This window comes from Diabrotica virgifera, chromosome 9 (genome assembly GCF_917563875.1).
Source record: "Diabrotica virgifera virgifera chromosome 9, PGI_DIABVI_V3a".
In the NCBI taxonomy this organism is placed as follows: domain Eukaryota; kingdom Metazoa; phylum Arthropoda; class Insecta; order Coleoptera; family Chrysomelidae; genus Diabrotica; species Diabrotica virgifera.
This window is the reverse complement of record NC_065451.1, coordinates 69,532,179-69,546,433: the sequence shown is the minus strand read 5'-3', so window position 1 is coordinate 69,546,433 and position 14,255 is coordinate 69,532,179. Positions and strand designations below refer to the sequence as shown.

The 14,255-nt window shown below is 32.1% G+C and overlaps 1 protein-coding gene across 1 annotated transcript in view; it reads left to right on the top strand.

Moving 5' to 3' along the window:
* Positions 1–14,255, top strand: part of LOC114338139 (WD repeat-containing protein 43) — an 86,355-nt gene that overhangs the window by 773 nt on the left and 71,327 nt on the right. Inside the window, exon 3 of the mRNA XM_050662449.1 lies at positions 13,943–14,153. Within this exon, the coding sequence (XP_050518406.1) occupies positions 13,943–14,153 (211 nt within the window). The remainder of the gene's footprint in view (positions 1–13,942; positions 14,154–14,255) is intronic.

Below are 14,255 nucleotides of genomic sequence, written 5' to 3'. Positions count from 1 at the left end.
GATTGACATGAAATTTGGCATACATATAGCTTACATGTCAAAGAAAAAAAGTGATATTGTGCCGATGTGTGCTTTTGCCCTGGGGGTGACTTTCACCCCCACTTGGGGGTGAAAAAATATATGTCCAAAATAAGTCTGGAAATGGGTAAACTGACTAATTTTAAGTAACTTTTGTTCTATAGAGCTTTTTCGCCAAGTCAACACATGAATATGTTCATTTTTCAACAAAATAACCACATTTTTAGACGGTTTTTCGCAAATAACTCAAAAAGTAAGTATTTTGTCGAAAAAAACGTTAGCAAAAATATAGCCTATAAAAAAGTAAAAAGAATGGTGTAAGAGTTAGGTCTCTGGATCTCGTAGAACCAGAGTTATAGCCAATGAAAATAGATTCATATTCACCAAATTTCAAATAGAATATTTCGACTTGAAATATCCAAAAAATTAAGCACTTTTTTAGGGAAAACCCATTATAACTTTTTTAAAGTGTTTAAAAAAGCTTTATTTCTGTTTTTACAAAAAGTTTCTAGCATTAAATTTAAGCAAGTTACTCTCAAAATAAAGTTGGTCCCTTTTGTTTTTGCAAAAAAAAATTGGGAGGACCACCCCCTAATTAGCAACTTAAATGTAATTAATCGTTACCGCTCCACAAATTATTTTACTTATGATGTGTTTATATGATATCGGAGAGGACCACAAAAAATCAAGTGGTGGATGCTAAAAGATGAGAAGGAAGGTCTATTCAGGGAAAGAATAGTAGAAAAAATATGTTGGAACATGAAAGGAAGCCCTAACACAATTTGGAGAAAAATGGCCAATATTATTAGAGAGACGGCTATTGAAATACTTGGGAAAACGTCAGGAAAGAAGTTTGAAGATAAAGAGACTTGGTGGTGGTCAAATGAAGTACAAGGAAAAATAAAAGAGAAGAGAAAATTATATAAAAAGTGGCAAGAAACCAGATCGGACATAGATCTTCAAAACTATATGGTCGCCAAAAAGGAAGCGAAAGTAGCAGTAGCAAAAGCTAAAGCAGAAGCGTATTCAAACCTATACGATCAACTTGATACCAGGGAAGGCGAAACGAAGATATATAAAATAGCCAAACAGAGAGCAAAGAAAGCAAAAGATTTTAATCAGATTAGATGTATCCGAGATGAAAATAATAAAATACTAGTTCACGAAAGGGATGCCAAAAAGAGATGGAGAAAGTACTTTGACAGCTTATTAAATGAAGAATTTGACAGACAGCCTGTAGAGTCAACGGATACAGTAGCAGCAATGGTCACCAAAATAACCAATGAGGAAGTGGCTCAAGCGCTTCAAAAAATAAAGAAAGGAAAAGCGGTAGGACCAGATGATATTCCTGGGGAAGTATGGAGAGCATTGGGAGAGACAGGAACAAGGTGGCTAGCAGGTCTATTTAATAGAATTATGGAAGTTGGACAAATGCCAGACGAATGGAGAAGCAGTATACTGGTACCTGTTTACAAAAACAAGGGAGATATACAACAATGTACAAACTACAGGGCTATAAAACTGCTTAGCCACACCATGAAAATATGGGAAAGAGTAATTGATAGACGGATACGTGAAGAGACCGAAATATCCGAGAATCAATTTGGCTTTATGCAGGGTAGATCAACAACAGATGCAATTTTCACTATAAGGCAGTTGATGGAAAAATACAGGAGTAAAGAAACAAACGCTCATATGGTATTCATTGATCTTGAGAAAGCATATGATAGAGTTCCTCGAGAGATTCTGTGGTGGGCACTCAATAAGAAAGGAGTCCCTGGTGAATATGTAAAGATTGTGAGGGATATGTATGAGGGAGTAACGACTAGTGTTAGGACAGGTGTGGGAGAGACTGATAAATTTCATGTGAAAGTAGGATTGCATCAAGGTTCTGTGCTTAGTCCGTATTTATTCTCATTAGTTTTGGACCAGATAACAGCGAAAATACAGGGTAACATTCCATGGTGCTTAATGTATGCTGATGATGTCGTGTTAGTAGGAAATAGTGAAAGAGACTTAGAACAAAAACTGGAACAGTGGAGACAAGCTCTGGAGGAAAAAGGTTTAAAACTTAGTAGGACAAAAACAGAGTATTTGGAATGTTCATTTAAAGATGGAGCTACTACAAATAAAATGGTATCTTTGGATGGTGAAATGATTGTAAAAAGCAATAGTTTTAAGTACCTAGGATCGGTATTACAGAGTAATGGAGAAATAGATGGAGATGCATGCAGTAGAATTAGGGCTGGATGGATGAAGTGGAAAGAAGCGAGTGGTGTGTTGTGTGACAGAAAAATTCCAATGAAGCTGAAGGGAAAATTCTATAAAACAGCCATAAGACCAGCTATGATGTACGGAACTGAATGTTGGGCAGTGAAAAAGAAAGAGGAACAGCGAATGCATGTGGCGGAAATGAGAATGCTTAGATGGATGAGTGGAGTGACAAAGAAGGATAAAATTAGAAATGAGTATATTAGGGGAAGTCTAGGTGTGGCACCAATTGATGCCAAAATGAGAGAGCATAGGTTAAGATGGTTTGGTCATGTTCAACGTCGAGACGTTAACCACCCAATACGAAGAATAGCTGAAGTGCTGAAGTGAATAGCTGAAGTGAAGGGATAGGATGAGATGGCGCACGAGTAGTACGTTGTAGTTTTGCAACCGCTCTTCAAATTTTTCCCGATATAGTTAATTGCATACAGTTTTTAATTACAAAAGTTAGTATAAAGTGTAGTATAAACTATTGTTTTGTGTTTACAATACATTTACAGTGAGATTCGCTATTATTTGTTTGCAAAATTTGGTGAATATTACAAAATCTAAAGTGGTTCAGTCGCCATTATGGTAATATCAACGACAGACATGCGCAAAATCAAAGGTGCCATAATAAGTATTTTTAATGATAAATACTTGCAAGAAATCGCTGAAAAAGTAGCAGGAATTGTAGCGAGCAAGCTGGAGGAAAGGCTTAATCAGCAGTCGGCGGCAATTGATGCCCTTCAATCCCAAGTAAACACATTGGTTGAAGAAAACAAACGACTCCTGAAAATGTCTGACGACCATGAACAAACATCGAGAAATCAAAACATCAGAATCTTCGGTCTAAATAGTGAAAATGAAGAAAACCTTGAAGCAAAAGTTTTAAGCCTGTTTAAAAATAAATTGAAAATAAACGTGGAAAAAAGTGAACTATTAAAATGCCATCGTATACCTAATAAAAACCAAAATGATAACAATTTGCCAAGCGGAATTTTAGTCAGGTTTACGACGTGCCAAGTGAGAGAGTCGATTTTGAGAAACCGAAAAAATCTCAAAAATTCGGGAGTGCAAATCAAAGAAGATTTAACAAAATTACGTCTTAGTTTGTTTAGGAAGGCCATACAGCTTTTCTCAAAAAATAGTGCGTGGGTGCTTAACGGCAATGTTTTCGTGAAAAATAAAATTAACAAAGTTTTTCGCATTCACAGTGAGCCCGAATTGGAAAAAATTTATCATGGAAACTAACCACTATGCTATGAATTAATAAAACACCGAATTATGGTATGGATTAAAGTTATTTACATCTCTTCTTTGCTGAAGGTAACCTTGTATGCTGTGTTTTATGTTGATTGTTTGTGTAGATAAGTGATATTTGTCTATAATAATACAATATTTAATAATAAAATTATTACATTATAAGACTAGGTACCTTTCTAACATTTAAAAACTGGCTCTTTTCTATACTGTTTATTATTCATGTCTTCATTTTTTGTTATTTTTTTCTTCCGAATCGATATCAAAAAATATCAAAACTTTTCGTTAACTAATATTAATAGCCTAGTAGCAAACTTACATTATAATAATATAATAATGGGTAGGCTTATCGTTCCATCTTATTCAAAAAGTCGAAAAATTTATGTATATGTATACGCATACTTACTTTGTAAAATTGTAAACAATAACAAAACAAACAGAAACTCTTTAAAAAATGTTATTATCTATTAGTAGATTTTCTTTTTTGTATATATTTTTTTTTTCTTTCTTTTTTTCCGGGACATTAGTAACTACTTAGATAAAGTTAAATAGGCGGGTTGTGAGATAAAATTGAAAAATATGAAATATTTAGTTAGGGCACTTTTTTTAGTTATTAAAACTTTTTTAAATAATCTTTTGGGCAAAACTGAGCTGTGTAATCTGGGAAGAGGTAATTTGACCTACATTGGTGCGGGGAGAGGAGCTATTATGGGATATGGCTAATTATTTGGGCACTCGACAGTTGGAAAATAATAACGACGATTTTTTAATAAGCAATTTGAGTAATTTTTCAGTAGGCCATTTAAATGTACGATCTTTAAATACTGGTTTTGACGAGTTTACAAACTATATGATGGAATTGGACATTGACATGTTGGGGTTGACTGAAACTTGGCTAAACTCCGACATGCCAAGTTTCACCTACAGACTTCCGGGATATAGGTTTGTAAGAAAGGACAGATTAGCAAGAGGGGGTGGCGTTGCACTTTATATTAAAAATAATATAAAATTTTCTTTGATTAATTTAAACTTTCCCTTTTTCGAACACATTGCCATAGAATTCACTGTAAAAAATATAAACTATATACTTATTAATATTTACAGGCCACCTTCTGTAAGCGAATCTGTTTTTCTAGACCAGTTTGAGGATTTACTGGGTTATGTAACCGTTGCACATAAGAACATTATTATTGTCGGCGATTTAAATATCAACTTTTTAAATAATACAACATATCCAAACAGACTAAAAAACTTGTTACAAACTTTACAATTTGATCAACATATTAAAGAGCCCACGAGGTTTAATTTTACAAATAACACATCTAGTTTAATCGATATAATTATTACTAGTCAAAACATACAATGCATAAAATCAGGATCATTGGCAATATCTCAATGTGTGACGGATCATAACCTGGTCTATACAATACTGAATCTACCTAAAATAACCTGCCACAAAAAAACTGTAACGTACAGAGACTACAGTAACATCATTTATGATTTATTAATGGAAGAAGGAAGAATGCTCGATTGGCAGCAGCTTTTCGTGACTGATAGTATTGAAGAAAAAGTGGAGATTTTCACTTCTCACATAAATAAAATTTTAAATAAGCATGCTCCAGTGAAAACCAGGAAAATTTCCGAAAAACCTTATTTGCCATGGATAACTACCAACATAAAGCAGTTGATTAAGCTTAGAGATAAAGCACATAAAAAATATATGAGAACAAAAACGGAAGGGTCTCTACAGTACTACAGACAATTGAGGAATTTTACCAAACATGCTATAATACGGGAAAAAATCACATTTTTTAATACATTTGGACAGAGTAAAGGGAAGGAATTTTGGAAAACAGCAAAAAAACTCAATCTTACTTATAACGAAAATCAATTCTATATACCAGATAATCTTAACAATGCGACAAATATACACAACTTTTTTTCAGAAATCGATAACAAAAACAACACAGTTTCTACAGATTTGATAGAATTTTATAAAAGCAACAGGCTTACAGACAACACTGACGAGTTTAATTTTACACTATTGGACAGGGAAAATTTAAATAAAATCGTCTCCAAAATATCGTCTAATGCAGCTGGTGATGATGGGTTAACAATAAAAGATATAAAATTATGCTACCCTTTTTGTGCAGATGCATTATTGAATATAATTAATTCGTGTATTTTAAATTCATTCTATCCATCTGGCTGGAAAAAAGCTATAATTAAACCATTACCTAAAATACCTGAACCAAAGGAGCTGAAAGATCTGAGACCAATAAGTATACTTCCTGTCTTATCTAAAATTTTTGAAAAGCACTTATATAATCAAATTGAGTCATTTGTTGAAATTAACAAAATAATACCTGATTGCCAGTCGGGTTTCCGGAAAAATTTTAGTACCACTACAACACTTGTCAGCATTTTGAATGACATCAGAGAAAATGAAGAAAAACAAAATAGTACTTGCATGACCCTTTTGGATTTTAGTAAAGCATTTGATACTATTGGTCACGAGATGCTGTTGGCCAAACTTCATTACTTTGGCTTTTCCAACAGTGCAGTCAATCTCATGCAAAACCTGCTGACGAATAGATTTAGTTGTGTTCTTGTTAAAAAAGACTCAAGTGTTGATAAGTCAGAATTTAAATTAGTTAAAAATGGCGTCCCACAAGGTTCGGTAATTTCACCTCTGTTATTTTCCATTTATGTTGCTGACATGAAAAACTGCATTAAATTCTGCAAATTTAAGCAGTTTGCTGATGACTCCCAGTTAAAAATACCTATAAATAGACACACTATAATAGACACTCAAAATAAATTAAATGCGGACCTTAAATGTATATCTTCATATGCAGAAAATCACAATTTACAATTAAATGCATCCAAATCGCAAATAATAATTATAAATAAAAATAAAAATGCCAGAGAGCTTATCGAAAATACATTACAAATTAACATTAATAACAATCCAATCCCCATTGTAAAACATGCAAAAAATTTGGGTATTATCTTTGATAATGAACTTTCTTTCCAAAAACATGTAAAGAAAAAGTTAACTGCAGGATATCTCAGATTAAAAAATTTATATAAAATAAAAAAATACTTAACATCTAAACAAAAATATTATCTTTGCAATACTCTTGTCTTGTCCCTGTTTGATTATGGTGACGTTGTTTATGGCGACTCTATATCTTGGTTACTTAAAAAGTCAATCCAAAAAATCCAAAATAGTTGTGTAAGATTTTCATATAGAATTCCGTATAATCGCCATATAACACCTTACCTTAATCAACATAACATCCTCAAAATGGTTTATCGAAGGAGGCAACATATGTATAATTTTATATACAAAATTGTTAAGACTGGGAAACCTCCATATTTAAATGAAAAATTTTCAGATTTGTCTAGAATACATACTACACGGAACACTGGAACATTTCTTCTTCCGCGTCACAGAACTGCGGCTTTCCAAAAATCATTTTCTTATCTAGCTGTCAAAATGTGGAACGGGCTGTCAAAAAGAACAAAAAACTTGTCTCTGGTTAAATTTAGAAAGTATATAAGAAACATGTTATTACAAGAACAACTTAACTAAATTAAATTATTAACAACTATTTTTCTACCATCTATCCAGCTGTCGAGAATCTGCACACTGTCCGGCTTCTCGTCCTTGGCACTTTTTCGTTGGGTCTAGAAGTTATATTATAAATATTATCGTATTTGATTTGTTAATGCCTTCTCCTTCAACACAGTTCAGTTTTGGTTTAGTTATTAATTTTTTCTTTTGTCTTATATTAAATATTACTTCTCATTGGGGTCTTTTCGCAAAGGTCTACCTTTGTGGTGGACTTTTTGTAATCGGTTTTATAATCGTGAGAAGATCCTTTTTTGTCTAAAAAGTTTTGTATATTCTCTGTTGTATATTGTAATATTCTGTTTTTTTGGCAAAATAAACTTTTTGTATTGTATTGTATTGTAAAGTGCAGATTCCTGGAAGGAGTAGGAGAGGAAGACCAAAGAAGACCTGGGGGGAGACGATAAGGCAGGACATGTTGGTAAAGGGGATTAACATTGATATGGCCCAAGATAGAATTGTGTGGAGAAATGCAATTAGGGAAGCCGACCCCGCATAGGGATAAGGCAAAGAGAATGATGATGATGTGTTTATATGATGTGTAAGTTTCATCGATTCAAAGTGCTTATTTGTGAAAAAATTTGGTTTCAAAGTAAAATTTTTAAAAATTTAAATTTTGAAAAATATGCTTTTTTTCAAAATAACTTAAAAATTGTTAGAGATACCAAAAATCTTGAAAAACAAAAAAAGTCAGATTTGCTTTTCTGAATATCATGTATTTTTTTGTTTTTCTGTTAGACAAAAATTGATTAAGATTTGGTGTTTCTAAATTTGCATACATTCGTGATCAGTGACTCGTTCAACCCCTTTAAACTACAACCCTTTAAATAATAAGGACTTTGAACCAATGAAACTTACAGGTCATATAAACAATATATATACGAGTCAAGAAACTTGTGAAGTCGTAACAATTAAGTTCATTTAAGATACTAATTAGGGAGTGATTTTCTCGATTTTTTACCAAAACCAAAAGGGACTAACTTTATTTTGAGCTTAAGTTGTTTAATTTTGATGCTAGAAATTTTTTTTATAAAACAAAAATGAAGCTTTTTTTAAACGCTGTAAATAAGTTTTAATGAGTTTTCCCCGAAATGTGCTTCATTTTTGGTTATTTCACCTTAAAATATTCCATTTGGAATTTGACGAATATGAACCTATTTTTCATTAGCTATAACTCTGCTTCTACTAGGTGTAGAGACGTGATATATACACCATTTTTTTAAATTGTTTACAGGCTATATTTTTGCTTAAAAATGTTTTTTCGACAAAATACTTACTATTTGAGTTATTTGCGAAAAACCGTCTAAAAGCGTGGTTATTTTGTTGAAAAAATCAACATATTCACTGCCAAATAACTCAAAAAGTATTGAGTTAGTGAAAAAACTCTATAGAACAAAAGTTACTTAAAATTAGCCAATTTATCCATTTCCTGACTTTTTTTGGACGAATATTTTTAACCCCCAAGAGGGGGTGAAAACCCCCCCAGGGCAAAAGCACATATCGGCACAATATCACTTTTTTTCTTTGACTTATTAGCTATGTGTATGCCAAATTTCATGTCAATCCAAGCGGTTCTTTAAAATTTAGAGGTTTTGCAATATTTTACCATTAAAGAACGGACTAATGCTGGCACTGAACTTTCCAGTCTCCAACATCCATTGTTCTTATATCTTCTTCTACATCATCCAACCATCTTATAGCTAGGCCTTCCTCTACATCTGGGCCATAGTGGTGTACAGTTAGTTATCCTTCTCAACATAATATCTGAGTGTCAGTGTCTCTGTATATACCCTATCCATTCTAAGCAAAGAGATTTTATGTATCGACTATATTTCCTCCCTTTTTCAATTTTGGCATTTTATTTTATTCTTCTTTCTCCCTCACTTGTGGCCCAGTATCATTCTCATTATTTTTCTTTCAAATTTCATGAGATCTTCATTTTTCTAGTTAATAGTTGTTGTTTCCATCTCATATGTAACATACTCTGAGCAGTAAAATTAATGCACCACCTTAAAAATGGGACATTTTTGATGTCTTGTTTCCTAAAGCTGTTGTCCAATTTGTATGATTTTTTTAGTATGTTGTAGCCTTATTCGTTAAGAATATCAATGTAGTAATAGTGTTGCTGGACAGGTAAATGCCATTGTATACCAGGTGTAACAATCATACCATATTTTTTCCTCAAAGTTTGGAACACCCTGTGGAATATTTTAGCTTATACAAAATATTGAAATTAAAACCTAATTGTAGCCTTAGGCCTTCTTAACATTTTCTTTTTTGATTCATTAGCTTATGTTGGATGATACAAAAGTTAGGTACGTTAACAACTAGTCACGTTTTTCATCAATAAATCCACATTTTCTGCTTAGTTTAATAAACAAGCCTAAAGTAGGCTATGAGAAATTAACAATTTATTATTTAAAGTTTCAATTAAGTCCGTAATTTTTTTTTGTTTGATGGAAATGGAACGTATCACAAGGAATTTGACCAGCGACTAAGTGGGTTTAAGCAAAAGAGATATCGTACCCTCAGTGCAAAACTGTTGTAAGTCAAAATAAGTAAGTTTCGAGATAACAGTGATTTTGTTTATTTTCATGCTATTATCGGTGTGCTAATATCGGTGTGATAGTTGTGATATTTGGTTGGTTGAGCCGTTGAAAGTTACTAAAGTTTTACATGGGATAGATATGCATGTTTACAAGTAAATGCCATGATTACTTCATTTTCATAAAATTTTTGACTTACCAACAGTTTTGCACTGAGGGTGCGATATGTACTTTTATAATGCAAAAAACCTGGTAGCTAAGTCCTTTGCTGTATAAGGTCACTGCTTGAACTCACTCATCACGTAATTTTTAGTAAGGTAAAATTCCTTGTAGCACTTTACATTTCCACCAAACAAGACAAAAAATGACGGACTTAATTGAAACTTTAAAAAATAAAACTGTCTCATTTGATATACAGTAATACCTTAGACTTACGCGAACCCAGAGTTACACGATTTTCAAATCTTGTCGATTTGTTATTTGATATGTGATTTTAAAATCTTGTTGATTCATTATTTAAGCGCCACACAATCGTTTAGTTATTGATGAGATAGAATTACCACCCACACACTATTGCTCATCCAATGTATATTATACATGTTTGGACTTTTCACACGGAATCAGCGATTTTATTTCGTATTAGGTATTTCTTATCTACAGTTTTGTCTAATGGAGTGGGTGTTTGTTACTTTTATAAAGGGATTTTTTGTTTTATACGTAAGAAGACTTGAAAGAGTAATAAAGTCATCCAAACATACATATATACGAAATTATACCCCGACTTATGCGAATTCGACTTACGCGATTATCGCTCGGTCCCACAGTCCCACCTATCGCGTAGGTTTGGGGTATTACTGTATTGCGAATGATTTACTTTAGTTTAGTCCAGTCTGTATTTTTATTTTATTTTATTTATTGATGGGCTAAACCCTTTTTCAGTTTTTGTACAATATGTATAAAATACAGTAAGATACTGAAGATGTACTTCAGTATGGCTTAACCCCTTCGTGCCGGACCGTCATTTGGCAAGTCGGCTCCTATATACGGATTCAAGCGCTTACCAAGCGGCTTCGCGCGGTCGGTTAAAATACAGTATCACATTACAACTAATTAAAGTTAATGTAATAATAACACTAATTTTAGAAATAAAACTATTTTCATTAAATTTATTATTCTACATAGTATGTGAGTTAAATTAAATTTATCCATAAAATACCATTTTAAACAAAAATTATTACAAAAGATAAACAAGGTAATTCGGATGAAATTCCCCAGATTATTTTATGCTTGATATCGTCCCAGTCTCCTAATCTGGGAAATTCCATCCGAATTATCTTGTAAGGGATAGTAAGGAAAGTTGTAAATAACAGCAGAGTAACTTCACCTCCCACACAATCCCATCAGTCAAACATCCAAACAACCTTATCACCAATCAAATTAACTAAATCTAATCTCCTGGACATCACCCAATTTTGGGCGCGTTTTCCCCACTTTTAGATTTGAATAAGGTAATTCGGATGGAACAAAAATACCTGAAATATGATGCTGATGGTGGCACCGCCACATATGGCGAACGAAAACTCATGATGCACCTGTATGCATCACCGTACTGAGCAAACAGTCAAGCATGATGCACACGGGTGCATCACCGTACCGAAGGGGTTAATATTTTGGGGTTGCTCATCTCATTTTGAACAGGCATTTATAGCTCAAAAGAAAGTTTTAAGAAGTATGTATGGTGTTCCATTTTCGGATAGTTGCAAGCTACTATTTAAGAAGTCAATATTTTAACACTGCCTAGCCTTTTAATTTTCCAATTAATATTGTACATTGCGGAAAACAAGATCAAGTTTGACAGAAATGAGGACATTCACTCACATGATACTAGAGGTAAATCAAATTTTTGACAACCTTTCTTTAGATTAGGTGTATCCCAACATGCACCTGAATATATCGCCTGGTGAGAACAATAGTGACGAAACTTCAATAAAACATTTAGAGATAATCGTATTTGAAGTTTTGATGAAACTGCTAAACAGTATAACTGACTTAAGGTAATCATTTTGCAGAATTATTCTAAAAATATGCTTTCTAGATATGTAAACCAATTAGTAGAAGTAATTTTCTTTGAAGAAAAGATGGATATTGTATTTATTTTTGATTTTTTTTCTGTGTTACGCCATTATTGCATTATCGAGGATGTTTGATTTGATGTTTCGCCACTATACTTTACTACTACTATACTAAGTTTAGTTTCTGTTTTAAATAATTAAAAAAATTACTTTTAAAAATAAATTAAATGCATCAAATAAAATATTTTATTGTACACACCAGTTATTTGCAAAGTGAAACTAAAGTACAATAGAAAAATAACAAAATAAGATCTTAAGTAATAATTATGAAAATGATAAACATGATAAAAGATAAAAAGTAAGCAAAAGAACTATAAATAGTAAAATTAAATTCATCATTTCACTCATGTATGTTTCATATTTCAAACTACTAAAGAAATGATTGTGGGTAGAAGGAATTGATTTATTTTGTAAGACTTCTTTTTAGAAATGAATATTGGTTCTCGATAGTGTGGAATTAAACAATACTGATCCAAAGTGGATAGACGCTTTCTTGATTTGCTATTTCTAAGTACCTAAGAACGATTGAAACTGAGTTTCTGTGTAAGAAGTTTTATAAAAAAAACACAAAAGCAAAAACGACCACACAGACAAAAGTGCTCATTCGCAACTATTGCACATTGTATTACTATCTTTAATAAAATATCTAATATTTCAAATACACGTAGGCACGGCGTAATTACAGATTCGCCAGTGTTGATATAAAGTTTGGTGTGCTTTCGTCGTTAATGCATCAAAATATTTGACAAATTCACAATACCATAAAGACTTGTAGGCGCCCTCTAGTAATAAGGAAATTAAATAATTGTTAGCTGATATTGCACATAAAAGAGGGCATATTTAGATGTCGATTGATGGACTTAACTCAAAAACGTTGATTTTCGTGTTTCGCCACTATTGTTCTCACTAGGCGATATTGAAGTAAAATGTTATAATAAAATAGTCAATATATTAACTCTCAGTAATTCTTCACATAAAGGTTTTCGCCAAACTGTGTATTCATTTTTAATGGACAGCACATTCTACAGTATTGATGGATTTTTAAATTTTTAACATTTTTGCAACAATAGTTCTAAAAATTTTATTTGTAACTTTTATTTATTTCTTATTTATTTTATTGTAATCACTGTTTTATTTTAATCATGTGTATTTTTACTATAATATATTGTGCTCTATTGTACTAAAATTTTGACTAGTCCGATAAGATTTTTTTTGTAAGAATTGTGTAAACTTTGTGGATGAATAAATTCTATCTAACTAATTTTCACAACAAACCAAACCCTTTTAACTGTCAACAATTTGGCATATATCAAATTGTTAATTTCTCATAGCGTACTTTAGGCTTGTTTATTAGACTAAGTAGAAAATGAGGCTTCATTGAAAAAAAAAACGTGACTAATTGTTAACGTACCTAATTTTTTATTATCCAACATAAGAGAATGAATCAAAAAACAGATTGTTAAGAAAGCCTAAGGCTACAATTGAGTTTTAATTTCAATATTTTTTATATGCTAGAATATTCCACAGTGTGTTCAGAACTTTTGATGAAAAACACAGTATTATTGTTACCCCTAGTATACAATGACATTTACCTGTCCAGCAACAATATTACTACATCGATATTCTTAAAGAATAAGGATATAACATACTAAAAAAATTACTAAAATCGAACAACAGGTTTAGGAAATTCGAGACATCAAAAATGTCTCATTTTTAAGGTGGTGCCTTGATTTTGCTGTTTAGTGTATGTTCATCTTTGTTCTCTTAGTGTTTTGCTTCTCAGCAGATTTCTATTCATTTCATGTTTTTTTTGCCTTTTAGAATTCTTTCTTGTATTCTCTTTTTTCAGGTTTTCCCTATTGTCTTTCTCAATTAGCTAAAGGTGAATACAGTTTCAAATTTATGGTTCTGTGTTATTAGATATTTCTGATATTGTTGTATCATCCTTCCCCATCGTCATATATTTTGTTTTGTGCTGGTTTATCTCTAGTGCTATTGTCTTTACTCCCTCATCTAATTTTTCGATTACTTTTAAAAATGTCATCTTTGTCTTTGCTATGATGACTAGATATAATTGTATAATTTTGATATTTTAGCAAATGGAAGGTTGGAAATGAAAAAGTAACAGCAATATTGGCAATACCAGAAAGCAGTCAATTATTAACAGCTTCAAGAAACATTAAATTGTGGGACCTAGAAGTAAAAGAAGTACTTAGGACATTTACTGGTCATAAGTCAGAAGTGATGTTTCTCTATTATGTGAATCCTTATTCAAGAGACGGGTCATATTTTATGTCAGGCTCTAAGGTAATGAATTTTTATTTAAATCAGTGTTTCTCAAAGTATGGATCGCCACCCCCCTGGAGGTCATTTTAAAGAGCCAAGGGGGTTATGAAATGATTATAACAA